Source organism: Perognathus longimembris, chromosome 5 (genome assembly GCF_023159225.1).
Source record: "Perognathus longimembris pacificus isolate PPM17 chromosome 5, ASM2315922v1, whole genome shotgun sequence".
Classification (NCBI taxonomy): Eukaryota; Metazoa; Chordata; class Mammalia; order Rodentia; family Heteromyidae; genus Perognathus; species Perognathus longimembris.
Window position 1 is genome coordinate 28,159,849 of NC_063165.1, and position 23,077 is coordinate 28,182,925.

General features: G+C 40.7%; 2 protein-coding genes across 5 annotated transcripts in view; both read left to right on the plus strand.

Annotated features, from left to right (window-relative positions):
- Arl13b (ADP ribosylation factor like GTPase 13B) overlaps positions 1 to 3,044 on the plus strand; it is a 42,561-nt gene extending 39,517 nt beyond the window's left edge. For both annotated transcript variants that reach the window (XM_048346460.1, XM_048346462.1), the window contains one exon: positions 1,616 to 3,044. In XM_048346460.1, coding sequence (XP_048202417.1) covers positions 1,616 to 1,692 — 77 coding nt within the window. In that variant the 3' untranslated portion in view covers positions 1,693 to 3,044. The remainder of the gene's footprint in view (positions 1 to 1,615) is intronic.
- Positions 3,045 to 4,776: 1,732 nt separating this feature from the next.
- Positions 4,777 to 23,077, plus strand: part of Nsun3 (NOP2/Sun RNA methyltransferase 3) — a 52,224-nt gene continuing 33,923 nt past the window's right edge. For all 3 annotated transcript variants that reach the window (XM_048346464.1, XM_048346465.1, XM_048346466.1), the window contains exons 1-2: positions 4,777 to 4,904; positions 5,739 to 5,848. In XM_048346464.1, the coding sequence (XP_048202421.1) occupies positions 4,893 to 4,904; positions 5,739 to 5,848 (122 nt within the window). In that variant the 5' untranslated portion in view covers positions 4,777 to 4,892. The remainder of the gene's footprint in view (positions 4,905 to 5,738; positions 5,849 to 23,077) is intronic.

Below are 23,077 nucleotides of genomic sequence, written 5' to 3' on the forward strand. Positions count from 1 at the left end.
ACAGTTTAATTATAGAAATTTACCTTGTTAATAATTTGACTCTGTGTGTGTGTATGCATGCTGGTTCTGAGACTTGAATTCAGGACTAGAATGTTATCCCTTACCACTTTTTTTTAAAAAAACTCATGCATGTCTAGCACTATACTAGTTAAGCTACAGCTCTACTTAAGAGTCTCATGGCATTTTCTGCCTAGGCTGGCTTCCAATCACAATCTTAAGATCTCAGGCTCTCTGAATATTTAGTATTACAGGCATTAGCCACTGGGACCTGCCTTTAACTCTACTTTTTTTAATAGCATTAATAATACAAAGCTTTCTTGGGGTAACAGGTAAGACAGATTCACTCTGAGAAAGAGACTTAAAAGAGAATACTGGTTAGTTTTGTGGGGACTCTCAAGCTGTATTCTGTTCATGTCATATATTATGTATTACATGAGAAATTAGTAAAAGAGTCAAAAGTACAAAATATATAGACTAAAAGATTTAAAAGATTTAAAGTTCTTTGTTAGGATGTGTGTTGACAATTAAGCTGGTCATTTTATTCATTTCTGTAAGTTCAACTTATGTTAAGTTTTACTTATATCCTCTTTGATGAAATTAATTAATAATAAACCTTTGCATAAAACAATTCAATTTTTTGGCAAAGAAATACTACCAAATAGTGACAGATATGAATTTCATTTGGGGAAAGGAAAAGACATTGCTTATACATATTTGATCTATCTTTTCCTAAAATATTTTTAAATTTATGAGAATATTTATCTCTGTTTTCATTTTAAGTAAAGCAAGAATAATGACTCATATACTATATACCTACCATTGTGCTTAGAGTTTTAATTCTCCCAAATTACGTTATACCATGGCAAAAAAGTCTGCCTTTTGTGCATACTGATCCTCTATACTCCACATTGCTAATAAATGGTAGAATCCAGATTTGAACTTAGATCAATCAGCTTTGAAACCCATACTTAAATTCATTGTATTATTTTATTAACATTTGTCAGGGCATCATTGAAGCCTACTAGTTTCATTGAATATCCCCTCTATACAATTTTAATATGCGTAAGTGGTCCTGAGCACTTAATTATTCTAGAATGAAATAGACTAGAAATTATTTATTGATGACACATGTACCATTAAGCTTATAAGCCAATTTATGATCATTAAGGTAACAGAAACTTATTTTGAAGATAAACTATCTTGTAAATCTCCCAAATCACTGAACTGTGTAGAAGCATTATTTTAACTTGTTTTCCCTAAAATACCTAGCAATAATCAACACTGGGTAAGAACATGGTATGCACAAATACAGATCTTGGCAGAAGACTGTATAGATTGTGAATATATTTATTCTGTTCTTATAGGAATATGTAATTAGAAATAAATATATAGATGAGTGTGGTTGTGCAGCATTGTACTAGGTCAAGTAGAATTTTCCCAGGTTGTTTGAATTTATCCACATTTTCTTGGTTTCTTATTTTTGTTTTACTATTTTCCTCATCCATTATCTTGTCTTATTCTCTTTTGAAGATGTTGGTTGGAACATAAAAAACAGTGTTTCAGATAGTTTGACTACCATAACTTCGTTGTGTTTTTGGTTTCCTTCCTTACGTAGATTTCTATGGGAAGCCGCTGCCTCCACTGGCTGTGCGACAGAGACCTAACAGCGATGCTCATGATGTTATTTCATAACCTAGTCAAGTGCACTCGCTCTCTTAGCATTAGAAAGGGAACTGGCGCCTTCTTATTTGTAAAAGGAGAACAACCCTGAGCATTGATGATTGCAGTAAGTAACGGATTTTAATCTGAAGAAAAAAGAGTCAAGACCCTAACCTGATGATTTGCTTCTCCATGATCATCACAGATAAAACAGGAAGGAAACAAAATGACAAATAGATTGTATGAGCATTCAGATCAAGTTAGCAAGATTTAGTGTTGACATTCTGGTTTACACATCCTGCTGATGAGCATATTCCTGACGGAAAACCTCCTCAGAAATAAGAGACAGTGGACAGTGGACAGAATACTTTATTTACTATTTAATAGTCTGTATTTCTATACAATAAACATTTTTTTGTAAGATACGTATGTATGGAAGAGGAATTCCTGGGGATTTGGAACTACATTTTTAACTATTTTTATATTTTTCTAAGCTTTTGTTTAATTGCTATTGTATTCATCGTGCACTTTTCTGCAGAGATTGTGTTTAAACTGTGTCTGGAATATAGAGTTGATTGATTGACAGACGTGAACTCTACAAACAGGATGTATTTATAAAGCTTGAGTTATGTTTTGTGATAGCATTCTTGAAGATTCCATTTTCTTTTTGGCCTAATTTTAAAATATTTTCTATAAAAGCAGATGTTTATTGTAGTAAACTATGTGTACCCAAAGAGACAGTTTGATTTCGTGGTTATTTTTCTTGTTTTCTTTGGTGTTGCTCCCAGTCAGTGGACTTGAAATACTCCTTTTTACCTAATTAAAAAAGCATTAAAGTTATATATCATATAGTGTTTTGTGGAACATTATCCTAAGATCCAGTGGACCCTTGTTTCTAGAACCAGACACTTTTAGAGGTCATGGTGTTCCAGGCCATCCTGTCAGAAGCTGCAGTGACTTTTCTAGTTCTTTCTTGACTTAAATTTCAAGACAAAAAAGACTTAAAAGGCATCTGAAGGTCCAAATGTTTATATTTTGCAACAAATAGTTTGGATATCAAAGCAATAAGAATAAAAGTTAGCTCAAATACTGTCTATAGAGAAATAATTTCTCAATTTAAAAAAAAATAGCACTTTTTTTGTACTTGAGAGTATCACCAGATCCTCTATTCATGTTTTCAAGCTTTTACATAGATATTTTGAGTGATGATATCATAATGTTACATTTATTTGAAAAACTGACTTATATCAAAGGTAAAATTGGATAAACACAGTAATTCTCAAGTCACTTTGCTAAGATTGTTGTATTTAGTAACTTTTATTGACAACATATAGGCACCAGTGTAAGTACATCTAAGGCAGTTTCATATGGCTAAAATTTTACTTCGGAGCATTACACCTTATTCACATTTTTAATAAACTGGCCATTTAGTTCTGTAGTCAGTATGGTACCAAATTTGGATTAGATGTGGGACCTACCTATCATACTGATCATAAAGCATTCCACTTCAGATACAAAATTCCTAACAACCTAAATTTGACAGGTACTTGAAATGTGACAAAAAAGCATCGGAAGAAGACAGAGTACAGATTTTGGACTGGATTTTAGAGAAAAATTTGCTTATATCAAACTCCTGTAATGTATACATTTATTCCTTAAAAAAAAACGAACTCATACATTTCCTATCTTTTTAACATTCATCTGATTTGGAAGAAAAAATGCTTTAAAATTCTTAAGTTATACATATTTACTGTTCTGTATGGTAATTACTGACATTGTTTAATAAAAAGATTTTGAAATGGTATAAAGTAGAATCAATGGTTTATATAGTCCTCTTGAAAATTAATGTTTTCTTAAATTGTTCTAAAATACTTTGAAAGATATTTTGTTAATCTGGGTTTTAACAATTAAATTTCTATTTTGTTATATGCTACATTTTTAGTCTTAATCATGAATTACATTTTTACACTAATAAAATAATTTATGCCAGCATGTTGTTTTTCTTACATTTTAATAGGTTTCAGAAAGACAATTTAAATTGGAAAACTCAAATAATATATTTTAAAAATGGTTATTGTAAAGGTGATTTATAGAGGGCTTGCAGCTTTGTAAGGTAATGAGTACATTTCTTTTTAAAGTGTCATCTCTTTCCTCCCTTTCTCCCAGTTTTTCACTTTCAACTCCCCTTCCCAAGTTGTATAGTTCATTTTCAACGTAGTGTCTAGAGTGTCACTGCTGCATTTGTTCACTCTTTGTCCACCCATTTTTTTTATTCCCCCTTACCCTCCCCCAAATAGATAAACTTACATACAAGACAAAAAGTACAGGGGGGGAAAAGTGACGAAGTAGAAAAAAAATTAAAAACCTGTTTCCATTTTTGGAGTTCAATTTAATAAATATTAATTTAATGATGCTATGCACCTAGCTTGAATTCTTGAGATCTTTTCCAGGGAATATTCTCTTTTGGTCTCACTGTGTGAATGTTTATAGAGTCCGGCTTAATGTATCACATCTAAGTGTAAATTTTTTGTCCTTTACTTGTTGTTTACTTGTAGATTTATAGACACATTCTCTTTAGTACAGATAAGGGAAACCATGCAACCGATGTTTATTTGGGTCTGGCTTACTTTATATATATATTTCCAAGTCCTTCCATTTCCTTAGGAATGGTACAATATTCTTTCTGATAGAAACGTAAAATTCCAGTGGTGTATAATAATATACTTTTGTAAAGTAATACACTTTTTACTATTCCACTTCAAAACTGCCATCCTAGAGCAAAGTGAGATTTAATTTTTCTCCACATTTCCCGAGGTGACAAGTTCCCAGACTTGATGAAATCACCTTTGAGCCTAAAGCAATGATAACTCACCTAATAGTGACCGAGGTATTTTGCTGAGACCTCGCACATAAGCTCACCAGCGAGATAGTTACCCAAAATGCCACTGGCCTTTCCCTAAATTCTCATCAGGGCCCATAGCTTCCAGTAGTCAACACGCCCGCAGCATCCAGGTCCCCGGAAACGCTGGCCTCCCGCGGAACTCTCGCGGGATCTGTCAATCGCATCCCTAGACTTTGCCCAAAGGTGATCTCGCGAGATCATAAACCGGAAACGCCAGGAAGCAAGCGGCTTTGGGGGGTATTCGCGGAAATCGGGGCGTTCTTCCCCTTTGGCCTGACAGTTTTCATGTAGAGTTTCGTCTCTGTCTCGTTTGGACGCTCCTGCTGGAATAATGCTGAGTCGGGTGAGGCCTCGGGACTTCGGCACGGCGAATTAACAGAACCCCCGGGCCTCCTGTTAGCCTCGGAGGCGCGGGAGGGGCCGGGTGCGGGGAACTTCATCTCTGGGTGGCCGCTGGCGGCGTGCGGGACTCTAGCCTGGTGGTCGAAGCGCCCTGGAATAAAGTCGTGCGCTCCTGCTGCGCTCGAGTGTTCGGTGAGGTCTCCACCTAGCACTCTTCCCTATCATCCAGAGTCCGATCAGCCCAGCCCGCCGGCCATTCGTAGCTTCCCGTAGTTTGAACTCAGCCTGCGCGCCCCGAGGGCGGCCGCTGGGAGTTCTCTTCGTCGCTGCTGTGCCCTGGGACACAAAGGACAGAGTTCTCATTACGTTTTTTTGGACCTCGAAAGGAACGCTTTTCCTTAAGGAATAAGTGAAACAGTTGTAACGATTTCCAAGGAGAAACGAGGTTTTGGAATAACCTTAGGTTTGTAGAAATGTTGCAAAGGTAGTAGCGTTCCTATGAGTCTTGCAAGAAGCTGCCTCTAGGAGTAACGTATACAGTGGTTTTGGGTTTGGTTTTGTTAAATTAATTTTGTTCTACTTGATAGAATTTTGTTGGCACGATTGGTTCCACTTCTAACCTATACTTCACATTTGGACAACGATCAGTTTGAGAAACCCTGCTTTTCTTAAGTAGATAACAGTTTTGTTCTAGGTAATATACTGCTTCCGTAGCCAAGTGTCAATAGTATCATTTAAAATGTTCCTAAAAATAAAAAGACCACCCTACTGTTGAAGATCAATAAATTTGTACTATTATCATTGAGTGTCAGCATCTTTTTTCTTATCGTCTTAGCTGAGAGCAAAATCAGAGGGGAAGCTTGCAAAACAAATTTGCAAAGTTGTGTTGGATCATTTTGAGAATCAGTATTCCAAAGAACTTGGAGATTCCTGGAATACAGTAAGGTTAGTAAAATCTCTTGATGCTCTGAATGAACAGTGGGAAAGAGGATGTAGCATAACTTCTGGGCGATTGAATGCATTGAGGATAAAGGGTAGACTCTAAACCTGAAAGCAGAAACTAGTAGGAAATAGTTTGAATGATAGGGTAATCATAAGCAGAAAAGGAAAATTGGTGATAATAAGCAAACTTTATGTCCACTTGAGCAATTGCTTTGCGCTATAAAACATATAAGTTTGAAAAGTTATCACAAACAATGTTAAAACGTTCAGTAGTATATGAAATTTTTAAATGATGTAAAAGCTGGGCTCTAGTGGCTCTTGCCTGTAATCTTAGCTGTTTAGAGGCTGAGATCTGAGGGTTCAAAGCCAGCACATTCAAGAAAGTCAATGAAACCCCAATCTCCAATTAACTACCAGTAATCTGGAAGTGGCTCTGTGGATCAAAATGGTAGAGCCCAATCCTTGAGCAAAAAACTCAGGGATAGTGTCTAGGACCCCAGTTTAAGCCCCCACAGCCCACAAAACAACAAAAAAGCCAACATGCAACAATAGTCATTCTTTAATCAATATTTATTTCGTAGTATGTCTGTTTAACATATAGATTAAGTGTGTTATACTAAGCATACTATAAAAATGCATAAAATTGAGACATTTGACTTGTCTACTGAGTGTTCCTGTTCACCTATTACTGTATGGGCTTTTACCACTAAATATATGATTTATAATACCCACTGTTATGCAAACAGCAAGACAGTCTTAGGGTCTGGATTTCTAGTGTTATAAGGAGGCATGGTTATAACAATGTAAACCTGTAATTTGATGAGTGTGATAAAAGCAGGCACATATAGCTTGTTTTATTTGTCAAAGTGAAGGCCTGAGCAAAAGCAAGGTCTTACTGACTTAACAAGTGTTAATTTGGCAAAAGAAAGCAGATTCTAGGTACAGCAAAGAATATGCACCATTCTAAAAATTAGGAGCAAAACTCAACTCATGATTTCATAAGGGGAAAAAGTTACAGATCTGGATAATGGTTCAAACAGTAGTTACATAGTCATTTTACTTGGTCTCTTGAATCAACTTAAAGTGTTTCTTCTGTATACAGAATAGCTTTAACTTTTATAACAAAGATTAAGTCTTGGTAAATAAAGACAATAAAACCTGACATGTTTTAAAATAATTTTAGAAGAAATTATGCTATTTAGGAGACAAACGTGAAATAAATTATGAATAGGTAAAATATGAAATAAATATGAGAAGGTATATAGAGGGTTTTTTAATAGCTAGATTTCAATATGATTATCTTCTGTCACAGAGAAGGAGGAATGGAAGTGTGTAATGAATTCATAAAGTTTTCAGTATGCAATGATAGAATGTATCTCCAAATCACACATCTTGATTTCTTATTTTGTGCCAGACAATGCTGACTTAAATGCTTTTCAGATGTACTATGTGAGAATTGCTTCTCATTTTTCATCTAAGGATATTAAAGTTAACTTGACCATGTTAACTCAACTAGTAAATAGCAGAGCTGGGAATTGTGCCTATGTTCTCCAACCCAAGACTTCCCACTACTAACCCTTGTTCTGTGCTGTTGTTCCTACCTGGAATGTCATTAAAGCATGCTTGGATGATTAAAGATTTCAAGAGATATTTCATCTGTAGATTTAAAAGAAAACTTGGCTACTCATACCCTGTAATCAGTTATTTTTGTATTCATTATGCTCGAGCAGACTAATAAATTATTGTTTGACCCAAACAAAATGACTGGTGAACCTTAAACCCATTTAATTAGCTGTGCCTTCTGCTTCATCTACCTTTTTGTTGTGATTTTATGTTAATTTAAGTTTTGCATAAATGTGTACTAAATTTGCTATAAGCAAAATAAAGGCTTTTTCAGAAAGTAATTTAAAATAGAAGATAGCTTAATTAGCAAGAATGCACACACACACACACACACACACACACACACACACACACATACACTTTGTGCTTTTAAGTAAATCTATTTAGTTTCACCAGAACTTGGCTGTTTTATTATTTTTCCCTGTCTAGATAGTAGTAACTCAGTAATTTTAGTAGAAAGTTTTAGTGAATTGTGCTGTTTTGTAGTGTTCTTTCTTGGCCATTCAACCTCTGATAGACCCTTTAAGGTTCAAGTTTACCTGATTTCAACTTTCGCACTACTGTTACCTGCCAATTCTTTACTTCCAAAGGAAAACTTTAAACTTTACTCAATATTTTATTGTCTCAAGCCATGCAGTTCTTTCTAGTATCATTTTCCTACCTTTAAGTGTTTTAAAAATTACAATTAGTTGTTATATTCAGCAAACTGAAAAGCATATCATTTTTCTCCTTGCTTTGGATATTTGCATATGTTATCTCCAAGATATGACCATTAATCTGATTATCTCTTTTTTTCTTCAACACCTTCACGACTTTTGTAATAAAAACAAAGAATGCGCCTTATTCAGATGTAAGTCCAACATTTCTCCTCACCTTTATGGAGGTGATATCTAAGCCCCTAAAACTTACCTGATAAGAGTCATGCTTACTGGAGAGCTTGAGCATACCTTATTGTCCCAACAATGTGATTTGTCTGGAAAGTTACCATACATATCAGCTCAACTTTCCACAGGTGTTGGAAAATAAAAGGTATAAGACAGTTGACTTATGTCTGCCTTTCTGGGTCTCCGTGACACTGGACATCAGAGCTTATTGAGCATCTTTGAGTGGCAATGCTCCTATGCATATTTTCACATATTACTGTGAAAAAAAGTGGGTCTTGGGTCTTATCTGTGGTACTGCAGTTTGAACTCAAATTCATGCTTGTTATGCATGCTACCGCCTACAACTTATATGCTTTTTCTATAATAAATCATAGCCATAGTTGTAAATACAGGAGTTTTCAGTGTGTCCTAGAGTCTAGTCAAACCTGAGAGTCCTAGGGGGTTCTTCAAATTGTGTAGTTGGTGTGAGAAGTGAGAGTTACCTTGGTGACTACCAAATTATATGGTATCACACAACACTTTTTCCTGTCAAATTTTTAAAAAAAGGCTGTTGCTTCTGCATAATAATTTTATTTTTAATTTGGAATTCCTTTCTAACTCGACAGCCACTATTTACATAGGCCTTCACAGGGCATATTATAATAGTTGTAGTTTCCTGCTTCTTTCTTTTTTTTTTCTTTTTTTGCTTATTTTAACAACTACTACATATATCCAGTAGTGGTATCCTCCCTGTAAAACTAATAACAATTCTCTGTACAACCCTGTAAGATGTAGTTATTTTTATTTTCAGACAGACAACCTAAGACATGGGCCAATGAATACAGCTCATATTTGGATGAAGTTTGTAGTTCATGGAAATTTTATTTATTCTATTGAAAGCAAATAAGCAAAAACATTTAATGACCTGAGTTTATGAAGACAAGAGGAAAATAATTGCATGATTAGATAGTATCACCAGATTTGTATAAGGTGGTAGAATGTGGCAGAGAGAAATTAACTAATAACTAGATTTCTATGTTGTCCTGTGTTAGCTTTATTCACATTTACAACCTAAATTTGTGCAAAACCCTATAAAGCAGCAATTTTGTGGAGCTTTTAAAGTCAGTGGTAAGAACAATGATCAAAAGTTTATGTCATTTGTGCTGGTATGAGAGGCCTGGGATCCAAAACTCTGGAGTGTGTGCATATCTTCCAATATTGGAGAGTTCTTATAATCTGTTCTTTTAGTCTATGGCTGTCTTGGCCTAAAACACAAGTGCTCACTCAGAACTTCCTTGCTGATCTCTCCTATGTGTAATAAGGAAGAAATCTTGCAGAGAAAGAATAGAAAACCCTCATTTCATTATTAGAAATTCTGAATACTAAAAATAAAGTGGATTGAAAACATACTATTGTGCATTTCCATGAATCCATTTATTCTTGCTAAACCAGACATCAAAATGGTGAGACAAATGACAAAGGGGGAACCAATGCAACAGCAATACTTAAAAGACAATAAATATGTTGTAAACAAACTGCACAACTTGGGGGTGGGGATTGGAGAGGAGGGAAGGTGGGAGAAAAATGAGGGAGGAGGTAAAAAGTTTGACAAGAAATGTACTCACTACCTTTATGTATATAACTGTACATCACCTTGACAGTAAAATTAAATTTACAAAGAACATAATAAAATGATTGAATGAGCACCCTCTAGTGGCTAGTTGTAACAATTAACAGGAAACTGCTAATTTTGAACCAGTTCAGTTTAGCAGTTTCTAGATAAAATGTTTTTGGTCTCCCGCTGATTTCTATATAGGACTGCATATCTCTTATCAATAGGAAAGTAGGAGAAAAGAAGAGAATAGGAGAAAATAGTGTCACCAAAATGTTAAATGAAAAATCACACAACCAAATAATGAGTGACCAGATATCTATTTTTTCAAGATTATAATTTACTAGATTTAAATTTTTAATTTTTTGAATTTTGTTAATTGTGCAGTTCTAAGTGTAGTTCAGTGGTAGAATGCACAGGATCGTAAATTTAATCCTAGGCTGATAATAATAAAGATTTGTAAACAAAATAAATGTTAATTATTCATAAAATCTTACCTTAATATTAATTTACTGCTGATTTACTATTAACTTACTCAGGAGATCAGGCACTTAGTCATAGGGACAGAGAATACGATGGTTCTATATACCTGTGAAAGTTCAGTGTTCAATCAGTTCATCTGCTCCTGTGTGACTAAAGCATTTATTTTTTTACTTTATATTTAGAGTTGCCTAATATATGGTTAAAATCTAGTGTGTGTATACAAGGCTGTGTTCAAGGCTAGCGCTCTACCACTTGAGTCACAGAGCCACTTCTGGCATTTTCTGAGTAGTTTATTGGAGATAAGAGTCTCATGGACTTTCCTGCCTGGGCTGGAAACATCCTCAGATCTCAGCCTCCTGAGTAGCTAGGATTACAGGCATGAGCCACTCGTACCTGGCTAAAATCTACTTTAAAGAATGAATGAATGTTGACAAGAAGACAATAATGATTTAGCATATTGGAGGTAAGCATAACCCAATAGTGAAACATGCTACAGAATGATGAAGGAAATACAGGCACATCAAATTTCAGTACTCAACTTACAAAACCTGCGTTTTTTTCTTCAAAATTTTATTTTATTGTAAAGTTGATATACTGAGAGGTTACAAATACATAAGTAAGGTAATGAGTACATTTCTTTTCAAACATTGGTACCCCCTCCGTTTTCTCCTGCATTCCCTTCCCCCTGATGCTCTCCCCCACCCCAAGTTGTAAAGTTTATTTCCAACATAGCTTCTTGTGAGTATAACTGTTGCATTGGTTCTCCCTTGGTCCTTTGTCTCACCATTTTGTGATTCCCCTTTCCCCAATCAGGTAAACATATATAGAAGACATAGGGTATCAAAAACAGTAACATCAATGGGTAAATCAAAGGGGGAAAAAAAAACACAAGGAAAAAAGAAATAACTACACACAGTACATTAAATAACAACAAAAAAGTCTTGATTCCATATCTTTTTTTTTTTTTTTTTTTTTTTTTGCCAGTCCTGGGCCTTGGACTCAGGGCCTGAGCACTGTCCCTGGCTTCTTCCCGCTCAAGGCTAGCACTCCGCCACTTGAGCCACAGCGCTGCTTCTGGCCGTTTTCTGTATATGTGGTGCTGGGGAATCGAACCTAGGGCCTCGTGTATCCGAGGCAGGCACTCTTGCCACTAGGCTATATCCCCAGCCCCTTGATTCCATATCTTGGAGTTCATTTCAATTGTTACATTTTATATAGGTATATGTACATAGCTATTGAGCTATTGTAATTCTCTGTTGGGAGTATCCTAGAAATACACTAATTATTACAAATGAGGAAACAATGAAGCCTAAATTTCTTTGGGTCTGACTTCACTTAAGATGATTTAAGTCTTCCCATTTCCTTACGAATGGAGTGATGTCATTCTTTCTGACGGAAGATAGAATTCCATTTGTGTGTGTGTGTGTGTATACATATGTGTGTATATATATGTATATATACATCTGTATATATACATCTCACATTTTCTTGATCCATTCATCTACGGAGGGGCATCTGGGTGGGTTCCATATCTTAGCTATGATAAATAATGCTTTAGTGGACATAGTTGTGCTGGTATCTTTAATGTGGCCTTGTGACCCTTTGGGTAAATGTCCAGGAGTGGGATTGCTGGGTTGTAGGGGAGCTCTATGTTTAATCTTTTGAGGAACCTCCATACTGCTTTCCAGAATGGTTGAACAAGTTTACACTCCCAACAACAGTGTAATGGTGTTCCCTTTTGGCCACATCCCCACTAGCATCTGTTTTATTATTTGATTTCTTGATAATGGTCATTCTAACTGGGGTGAGGTGTAATCTAAATATAGTTTTGATTTGCATTTCTTTTATGGCCAGAGATGTTAAACATATATGTCTTCGTGTGTCTATTGACCATTCTTCCTATTCAGAGAAGACTCTTTAATTCTTTTGTTTTTTTGCCAGTCCTGGGGCTTGAACTCAGGGCCTGAGCACTGTCCCTGGCTTCTTTTTTGCTCAAGACTAGCATTCTACCACTTGAGCCACAGTGCCACTTCCACATTTTTCTATAAATGTGGTGTTGAGGAATTGAACCCAGGGTTTTATGTATATGAGGCAAACACTTTACCACCAGGCCATATTCCCAGCCCCTCTTTTTAATTCTTTAGCCCACTTATTAATCGGGGTGGGTGTTTCTTTGAAGATTTGTTATTGGGGGGTTTAAATTTTTGGGTTCTAGGCATATTTTTTATTTGAGGACCTTGTCCGTTGTATAGCTAGTGAAGATCTCCCAATCTGTGGGCTTTATTTATCTTGCTAGCTATGTCCTTTGTCATGTGGAAGCTCTGAAGTTTAATTTAATCCATTTATCCAGTTTTTTTTTTTTTTGATTTGTTGTGTTTCTGAATCTTTATTTAGGAAGTTTCAACCTGTTCCATGGAGCCCTAGTCCTTCCCCTATCCCTTCCTGTAATATTCTGAGGGTATTGGCTCTTACCTTGACGTGTTTGATCCATTTGGAGTTGATTCTGGTGCAGGGCGATATATATGGATTTAACTTTAGTATTCTACACGTGTATAGCCAGTTCTGCCTGCACCATTTGCTGAAGAGGCTGTCTTTCTTCCATGTGAGAATTTTGGCTCCCTTATCAAAGATTATGTGGCCCTAGGTCTGTAGGATCATTTCTGTAGTTCCTGGATTTCTACAAATCCAAATTGCTCTCCTCTCCTTAGAACATCAACACTTCCCCAACTTGCCTTTCTCCAGGTCTTCTATTCCCACATTTACAAAGAAAAACATTCTTATACCTTCTTGACTTTGCTACTGCATTTTCCAGTTTAGAAAAACCATAGCAAAGTATTCAATTAATTCTACTTAATAGTTAAGGATCAGATTTCTAAATTACTTTGATCCATTTATGCTTAAATTTTAAATTATTGAATCTGGAAATAAGATATTTTACAACTCCAAGTTTTAAGTTCACTAAGGAAAGCAAATTTAATATTACCTGTTGTGTGTATGTAGAGTATTATGGAATGATTATGAATTTATTCAGCCATTTTTTAGCTATACCCATACATTTACACACACGTATATATTAATATGAAGCTACAGGAAAAAATATAATATAAATAAAACCAGGAAAAGAAGTATGTAAAATTTTCTGTCTGTTAAAGAAGAGTCAGAATATGACTTTTAAATGATGCATATGAAAATCTTATACTTAAGTTTCTCTGGATGCATTTTAAGAAATGGTGACAAATAGGGTGGTGGTAATTCTATCTGTAATCCTCACTATTCAGGAGACTAAGAGAAGAAGCAGTTTGAAGCCAGCCTGAGCAGAAAAATCTGAAACACTATTTTTAATTAACCAATAAAGTACTATGTGGAGGCTTGGTTCAAATGGTAGAACATTAGCTGCCAGCTACAAGTGAAAAAGGTGATCCAGACCTTGAGGACCTAAGTTTAAGGTGGTACTGGCATGTGTACACACACACATACACACACACACACACACACACACTAGGTAGTGTTCCCTGGAATTGTGTAGCTCAGTGATAAAGTGCTTGCCTAGAACATGTGAGGTTATAGGTTCTATTTCTAGCATTAATGTATCAAGTTTTCTCAAAATTCTGAAAATTTCATTAAACTTATGGTGAGGGTTTTAAAGTCAACTTTAAATGTGCAGTAAATTGTCTTTTTCAAAATGGTTTCGGTGATTAAATATTCGTAGATAACTGACCTGTGGCTCTCAGATCTAATCACTGCTGATATACTTGGACTTGTTCTGTCTTGGAGAACAGTTAAGTAGAGTAGCTTCAGGCTATGCTATCATGAACCTTCCTACTGGAATCTCTTCTACCTGTTGTTCTTTGTGTGTATTTTAGGAGATCAGCAATAAGGTGGAATGCCATTTAGCTACTAGGCTCAGACCTTAGAACAATTACCATGTATCTTGTACTCAATCCAGACCTGTAACTTAAGAGTCCCTGTTTTTACTCTGAGAACCACATTAAAATACAGCTGTGCTTGCTCATCAGCCTGTGCTGTAGTCCCTTCATTTAGTTGATCGTATAGCTTTTTCGGGAATGGCTATTAAGTATGCAATAGGTCTACTGCTGGGGCTCAGGGCCTTTTTCAGTAAGTGAGTTTGGATAGGAATTTTCTGGGGCTCCCCTCTGTGTACCCTTAATGCTGCAGTGCTAGGGTCTCACTGGGAACCATTCATATTAGTGTTTTAAGTCACACTGTTTTTATAGCAGATACTCTGTCTGCTAGCAACAGGATCTTGGGTAAGTTGTCATGTCATGAAAGTCTCACTGGTGTTTTTACGAAGTAAACAGTAAAAAAAGTACAGCAAATATCAATTCAAAATTTTTGTTAATATTGTCAGTGTAAGGTGAAAGAGATGGATTGAATACTTGGTGGAAAGGCTTTCTTGAGGTCAGTAAAACCCCGCACGGAAAGGTAGATCATCTGATAGAAGGACAGTACATACCAAGACTAGTAAAGGCTAAAGATTCTTGTTCCAGGCTGTGCATGACAGCATGTACTTGTAATCCGAGAAGCCAGGAAGAATGATAGTGTTTTGAGGTCGGCCTGGGCTACATATACCAAGATCCTGTCACATAAACCAACAGAAAAATAACCTTGTTATAGAAAATTCAGTTTTGTGCACTTGGGTGTAGGTCTTCAGGGATCCGGATTGTATTTATTTTATTCAAGGCTTAATTTTATTTAGGTGTTTCTGAAGGTTTCTGCTTTTGTACCTACAGTACATGTTTTTAAGTATGATAAGGCTTTCATTCTTAAGTCCTTCAGTGACAGCCCATCACTTATAAGATATATATATTGAAGTAGAGTGGGGGTTCGCTACAATGAAACAGGGTTCCCCCCAAGGGAAGGGATTCCTGGTTCTCCCAAGAGTCCACCACACAGTCTCCAGCTACAAGGTGACAAAAAGACAGTTTTATTGGGGAAGTAAAAAGTGAACAAAAAGTGAACCGACAGGCCTTGGTCGCAGCCCGGACTCGGGAGCCGAAACTGCCGACCACGTGTGGAGCCCAGACTCGGGAGCTGGGCTTGTACACACCTGGGCGGCCCAGACTCGGGAGCTGGGACCGCCCCCGTGTGGCCTTCCAGCCTGGTTATAAGGCAAACATCACAGACAAACTTGTCACACGCAGGTGACCAATGAAGATACAACACTTACAGAGCATGCTAGGCCGCACGCAGGTGGCCAATAGAGTTACAGTCTGTCTCATAATATTCATTTGAACTAACCTATCATTCTAGTTAGAATTGACGCATGGATTTGGCGGGGCTCACATGATGCAGGCGGATATGCCTATTCATAGCTGGTTTCCTTGAAGCTCCCAAGCCTCAGGTGGTTAATCTACATAACTTATCATAATAAAGAGGAGGACACAGGTTCCCTTGAAGCTCCCAGGCCTCAGGTAGTCAATCTACATAGTAAAGGGAGCTTCCCTGAATAGGGTGGGGGAGGGCTTAGTGGAGATGGAGTTGGCTTCTGCTCTAATCTGAGCTGGAGTCAACCTGAAGTCCCTCCACAGCTATTGATGGCACTGGGCAGATCTGGCCTCCCCACTACATTCCCCCGTTTTTTTCTTGTACATGAAAATCAAATCATTGATTTCTCTAAGAGCTTTTTGCCTAGACTGTAACATGGTTTCATCCACAGGTTTCTGGGGAGAGCAAGCATGATACAAGAGCCAGTGTGATGTCACTGCTGCTCTTAGGCTTGTACCCAGAAAGAACCTGGTCATCTATGAGGTCCACCCCCAGGACAGCTACAGGTGTTCTCACCTGTTTTAAGTCTCCATCCAGTTACCTAGGTAACTGGCATACCTCCTCTGAGGTCGCACCCTAGTTCATCTGGACACCCTAATACACTTGGATACACCTCCCACTCCAAGCATTTCCTGGGAGTGACTCTGTAGCCTGCCACGCATGTTTTTCTCAACTCCAGTTAACTTAGAGGAGTGGGAAGGTTACCACAGGAAGAATGTCTCCCCAGTATCTTAGATTTACTACCCACTATCACAGATGACTGGCAAGTTCCTGCCCAGTAGAAAGACATGGGCATTTAGAAAGGCATGCTTATAAACCATTCTTTTAGGACCTCCCGGCTCCAGTTAACTTTTGATAGGCCAAACACAGGTGACTCTGAGATCTGACACTGTCTCTGCCATCCAAGCAGTGGCTTGCTGCCTCTGGATGCTCCATTTGTCCCAGGAGTGACTTTTCCACTCAGAGGTAAATGCACCTTTGGCATTTCTCTTGGTCCGTCACTGGACTTGGACTCAGGGCTTGAGTGCTGTCCCTCAGCTCTCCAGCTCAAGACTAGCACTCTACCACTTTGAGCCTCAAAGCAACTCACAGCTCTGTTCCCAGCACTCTGCTGGCTGAGTAGAGACAAGACTCTCACAGGGACCTTTCTCTGCCCGGGCTGGCTTTGAACCGCAGATTTCAGATCAGTGAGTCATATAAGAGGCCACTTTACTCCAATTAAAGCAACAAGGTGGTCCACACAGAAATAGTTTTTAAGTATGCTCTTACCTGGAACTTGCTAAGGAATCACCTGTCCTGTGTGGGTCTGTTGAAAACTGTTACAAAAATGCCTATAGACAGACTGGAAATGCATTTTTGATTTTAAAGTCTTTTCCTCAGTTCCTCTTTTGACAATGTAATAAACCTCCAAAAATTTGGTAATGCTCAAACTCCAAGTTCCATCTTAAACTCGTCCATTCTTACTCTTTATCAAAGTCACAAGAACATTACTAGTTCAAATGTTTTACAAATGTCCATTTTAGTGGGTCATCACCAGATTGCACCACCTTCCACTTGTCCTCCTTGGTCAGGTTAGCTGCTTTGACGTGGGAAGCGTGGATCCAGGTCTTTAGGCCATCTACCTTGACAGCAGTCGGAGTGGTCAGGACTACAGTGTAGGGGCCTTTCCAGCGAGGCTCCAAGGACTCAGTCTTATGTCGCCTTACCCACACCACCTGTCCTGGCACAAAAGGGTGTAAGGCTGGGGCATCTTTAGGCAGCTTCTCATGAGCGGCCTTGATCTGGGAATAAAGTTCATTTTGGATTCTCTGCAGGGCCTGTAAGGACTGTAACAAATGTTGGTTAGACAATTCAGCTATGGCTTCAGAACCAAGCTTAGGGCATAAGGGAGGAGGCCTCCCGAACATTATCTCATAAGGTGTGATGCCCTTAAAGTATGGTGTACAGCGTACCCGCAGAAGGGCAAATGGTAGGAGGGCCGTCCAGTTTTCGCCAGTCTCAAGGGTCAATTTGGTTAAGGTCTCCTTTAGAGTTCTATTCATCCTCTCTACCTGACCTGAACTTTGGGGATGATAGGCACAATGTAATTTCCAATTAATCCCCAATGACTTACCCAAAAGCTGGGTTACCTGAGAGATGAAAGCAGGGCCATTGTCCGAGCCTATGGCCACTGGGAGTCCAAACCTGGGAATTATCTCCTCTAGCAGCTTCTTCGTTACAGTCTGCGCTGTTTCCCACTTGGTTGGGAAAGCTTCTGTCCATCCTGAAAAGGTGTCTACAAAAACTAGCAGGTACTTACATCCATACTTGCCTGTTTTTACCTCAGTAAAGTCTACCTCCCAATAGGCTCCTGGCACCGTTCCTCTTTCCCTCCTTCCTTTGACAGCTACTCCACCAGCAGCATTTGTCCTCTGGCATGGCACACACCGGCTGGTAATATCCTCTAGCATTTTGTCCATTTCAGGTATATAGTAGAACCGGCGGATTAATTCCGCTAGCTTGCTCTTTCCTAGATGGGTTCCCTGGTGTATTTGCTTAATGAGAGTCTGTCCTAATGCTCGTGGAAGAATAATTCTTCCACTGTGAGTCTGTTTCCAGTTTCCCTTTTCACTTACATTGTGAAGAGACTGGAGAAACTTTTGATCTTTAGAAGAATACTGGGGCTTCTCTGGGAGGGCTGGCGTTGGGAGAAGGGCTAATGCCATCGGGCCCCTATCTCTTGTAGCCACTTCCCGTGCAGCCTCATCCGCTCTCCGGTTCCCCTTTGCTTCCTCTGAGTTTCCCTTCTGATGTCCTTGGCAGTGCATTACAGCAACTGCCTTTGGCAACCATATGGCCCGAAGTAGGCCTAATATCTGTTCTTTGTTTTTGATGGTTTTGCCTTCTGCTGTCAGCAGCCCGCGCTCCTTATAAATGGCCCCGTGTACATGTACAGTGGCAAATGCATACCTGCTGTCCGTATAGATGTTGACCTTCTTGTCCTTTCCCAGCGTCAGAGCTTGGGTTAGGGCAATGAGCTCAGCTTTTTGCGCTGAGGTGCTCACTGGTAACGGCTCAGCCCAGATGACCTGGTCCCCTTCCACGACCGCTGCTCCCGCTAGCCTTACTCCGTCCATCACGTAGCTGCTCCCATCGGTGAACATGGTCTTTTCCGCGTCTGGTAGCGGGACATCTGTGAGGTCTGGTCGAATGCTGTGGACATGGGCCACAACCTCCGCACAGTCGTGCAGCACTGTCTGATCAGTGTCTGGCAGCAGGGTAGCAGGGTTGAGGGCTGTGGAAGCTCGGAAAGTCACTTTAGGCTGATTGAGCAACAGGGCCTGGTACTGTGTTAGCCTGGCATTGGACATCCACCGGTCCGGGGGGCTTCGCAACAAGTTCTCAACTGCATGCGGAGTAGTTACCACTAGGTCCTGCCCCAATGTTAGCTTGTTAGAGTCTTTGACTAGCTGAGCTGTTGCTGCAATCATCCTAAGGCAAGTAGGCCATCCTGATGCAACAGGGTCCAATTTTTTTGATAAGTAGGCCACTGGCCGATACCAGGGTCCTAACTTCTGAGTTAGCACGCCTTTTCCCACTCCAGCCTTTTCATCCACGAATAGGTGGAAAGGTTTGTGGATATCCGGGATGGCCAGGGCTGGAGCTGAGACTAGCTGCTTTTTAAGGGTCTGGAATGCCTGTTCCTCTTCTTCTGTCCATCTAATATTTTCTCCTGGCCCTTTGGTAATCTCATATAAGGGCCGTGCTACTTCAGCAAACCCCAAAATCCAGAGTCTACAGTACCCCACAGTTCCCAAGAATTCTCTTACTTGCCTCTTTGTCTTGGGAGTGGGGATCTGCATGATTGCTTGTTTCCTGGAGCTCGACAAGGTCCTGAATCCCCCTTCGAGATCATACCCGAGATATGTGGCTCTCCTGGTGCACAGCTGGGCCTTCTTTGCTGAGACCCGGTAGCCAAGTTCCTGTAGCGCCTTTAGGAGCCCTTCAGTAGCTTGTAAGCAGATCTCCTCTGTTTCTGCAGCTATCAACAAATCATCCACATATTGTAACAAGGAAACCTCGGGGAAAGAGAGTCGGTACTCACGGAGGTCCGTGTGCAGTGCCTCATCAAAGATGGTGGGGGAGTTCTTGAACCCTTGAGGCAGCCTGGTCCAGGTCAGTTGTCCTTGGCATCCATTCTCTGGATCTGCTCACTCGAAGGCAAATAGGGGCTGACTGGCTTTCGCCAGCGGGATGCTGAAGAAGGCATCCTTCAGGTCTAGGACTGTATAAACCTGTTTCTTGGGGTCAAGCATGCTGAGCAGAGTATATGGGTTAGGTACAGTTGGGTGAATGTCTTCAACCCTCTTGTTTACTTCTCTCAAGTCTTGCACCGGCCTATAGTCGCCTGTCTCTGCCTTCTTTACAGGAAGAAGTGGTGTATTCCAAGGCGACTGGCACGGGACCAGTATCCCCGCTTGTCGGAGGCGGTTGATATGGACCCTGATCCCCTCTCTTGCTTCTGAGGCCATGGGGTACTGTCTCACTCTCACAGGTTCAGCAGAAGCCCTCAGCTGGACCAGCACTGGGCTCTGATGGACAGCCAGGCCTGGCGGGTTGGTTTCTGCCCACACTTGGGGAAACCTCTCTTGGAGCTCCTGGAGGAGTTTGAGAGGGCAACTGTTTTCATTGGCCTGGTGCAGAACATATTCTTGGGCTATTGGCAGTGATAGCTCTAGGATCTGATTCTCCTGTGGGGGTTTCAAGTCAACCTTAATCTGTGTCGCCTCAAACTTGATTTGTGCTCCCAATTTGTGTAATAAGTCTCTCCCCAACAAGGGGTATGGACACTCAGGCATAACTAAAAAGGAATGGGTCACAGTTCCTTTGCCCAAGTCCACTTTTCGACTTGTAGTCCATTGATAACTTTTGGATCCCGTGGCCCCCTGTACTTTTGTCCTTTGGTTGGTCATCGGCCCTAAGGCCTGCTTTAAAACAGACATGTCTGCTCCAGTGTCCACTAAGAATCTGACCGGTTTTCCCTCCACTTTTAGAGTTACCCTAGGCTCTGGGAGGGGAGAGCCCCGACTCTGTCAATCATCCAAGGCCAGTGTTTTGGTTTCCCTTCTCTTTGGGCATTCTCCTCTCCAATGCCCTTTCCTCTTGCAGTAGCTGCACTGATCCTTCTCTAACATCCACGCTCTTTCCCTACTTTTACTTCTACTTCTCCATAGTCTTCTCTCACGGGGCTCAGAGCCTGTTTTCCTCTTCTGTTCCTCTTGGGAGATAGCAAAAATCTTAGCCAGTTTCCTAACCTGTCTCTCTTCTGCAGAATCCCTGTTGTCAAAAACTCTGATGGCAATCTCCACTAACTCTGACAAATTTTTTCCTTCAAACCCTTCAATCTTCTGAATCTTTCTTCTAATGTCTGGAGCTGCTTGTCCCACAAATGCTACATTAATCGCCTTTTTATTTTCCTCAGCCTCTGGGTCTATAGGAGTATAAGTACGGTAAGCATCAAGAAGCCTTTCTAAATAGGCTGCTGGGGACTCATCCATTCCCTGTCTTACTTCCCCTACTTTAGACAAGTTCATAGGGCGCTTTCCAGCAGCCCGGAGACCACCCAGAATAGTCTGGCGATAAACCTTTAGCCGCTCCCTACCTGCTGATGAATTCGGGTTCCAGTCCGGATTCCGGGAGGGCAGGGCTTCCTCTATCTCAAGGGGGTCTTCCGATGGCCTGCCGTTGTTTCCTGGGACCAGCTTCTTGGCTTCCCGGAGAATCCTGTCTTTCTCCTCAGTGGTGAAGAGGATGTCCAGGAGTTGCTGGATATCGGCCCAGGTGGGTCGATGAGTCATAAAGAGAGTTTCTAACAAAGAGGTTAGTGCCTGAGGCTTCTTTGAGAAGGGAGGGTTCTGTTGTTTCCAATTTAATAGATCATTAGAAGCAAAGGGGACATGAACCTCATAAGGGTGAGCCTGGCCCTCTTCAGGGGGTCCCACCTGTCTAAGTGGGAGTGCAGCAGGGGGAGGAAGGGGATCCCTACTTTGGTGGGCTGAGGGGCGAGTCTCTCTCCTGTCCCTTCCTCCAGCCTCCCCATATGAAGAGCCAGAGCGAGTATGGGATGGACTCAAGAGGACTTGATCTGACTCCCTGAGGGAGAGGTCAATAGGCACCCTATGGCGGACGCGCGGGGGGATTGAGTGGGGTGTGAGCAAGATATCCTCCTCCTCCTCCTCCTCCGGCGGGAGAGGCAGCATGCCCTTCAGCTGTTTAGGAAGCAGCGGCGGCCGTGATTTCAAAGCCAAAACAGTGGAGGTATTCTCGGGAGGCAAAAGGGGTTTCAGCCACTCTGGAGGTTCCTCTATTAAATAGCGCCATGCTACGATGTAGGGAACCTGGTCCAGATATTCTCGGTCGCTGACAATCATTGCCTGGGATTCATAAACAAGTGAGAGATTAAAGGTGCCTTCTGGGGGCCACCCAGTACAGAGGGTGGGCCATACCAGCTGGCAGAAAGTAGTCAGTTTTCCAGGGAAGACACAATCACCAGATAACTTTGCTCTCTTCTCAAAATCTTTAAAATGTTCTAAGATCAGGTTTAGGGGGAGTTTCTCAGCAGAAGCCACTTGTCGTCCCATATTTTCCTGTAAAACACATCTGATAGCAACAATTACCAAAAGCAAAACTAAGAACAGACACAGGTAGAGGAGCAGTTCCTCAGTGGATTTTGGTCGTTCCATGCTTCCCTGTAGAGGAAAGTCAATCATAGCACTAGCAAACAGGAGTAGGAGTGTGAACAAACACAGATAGACAAGACCACGTGCCGAACAGGGAACAAGGTCAGAATTGCTGATTTTTTTACAAAATTTATACATGTCCTCCCCAATGAGGACTTCCAGAAGGGAGTCAAGGCGTCCCTTGACCACCCCGGCCTTAGAGAGCTCTGCTGCGTCCAGCTTCTCTCTGTCTTAGGCCTACAGACGGTGCACCTTCAGATTCAGACGGGCCCACTCGGCAGCCCCACAGACGGCCTTCACGGCCAGTGCACTCATGCAGACGGCCCTTACAGCCAGTGCACTTACAGACGGGCCCACTCGGCAGCCCCACAGACGGCCTTCACGGCCAGTGCACTCATGCAGACGGCCTTTACAGCCAGTGCACTTACAGACGGGCCCACTCGGCAGCCCCACAGACGGCCTTCACGGCCAGTGCACTCATGCAGACGGCCTTTACAGCCAGTGCACTCTTACAGACGGGCCCACTCGGCAGCCCCACAGACGGCCTCCACGGCCAGTGCACTCATGCAGACGGCCCTTACAGCCAGTGCACTTACAGACGGGCCCACTCGGCAGCCCCACAGACGGCCTCCACGGCCAGTGCACT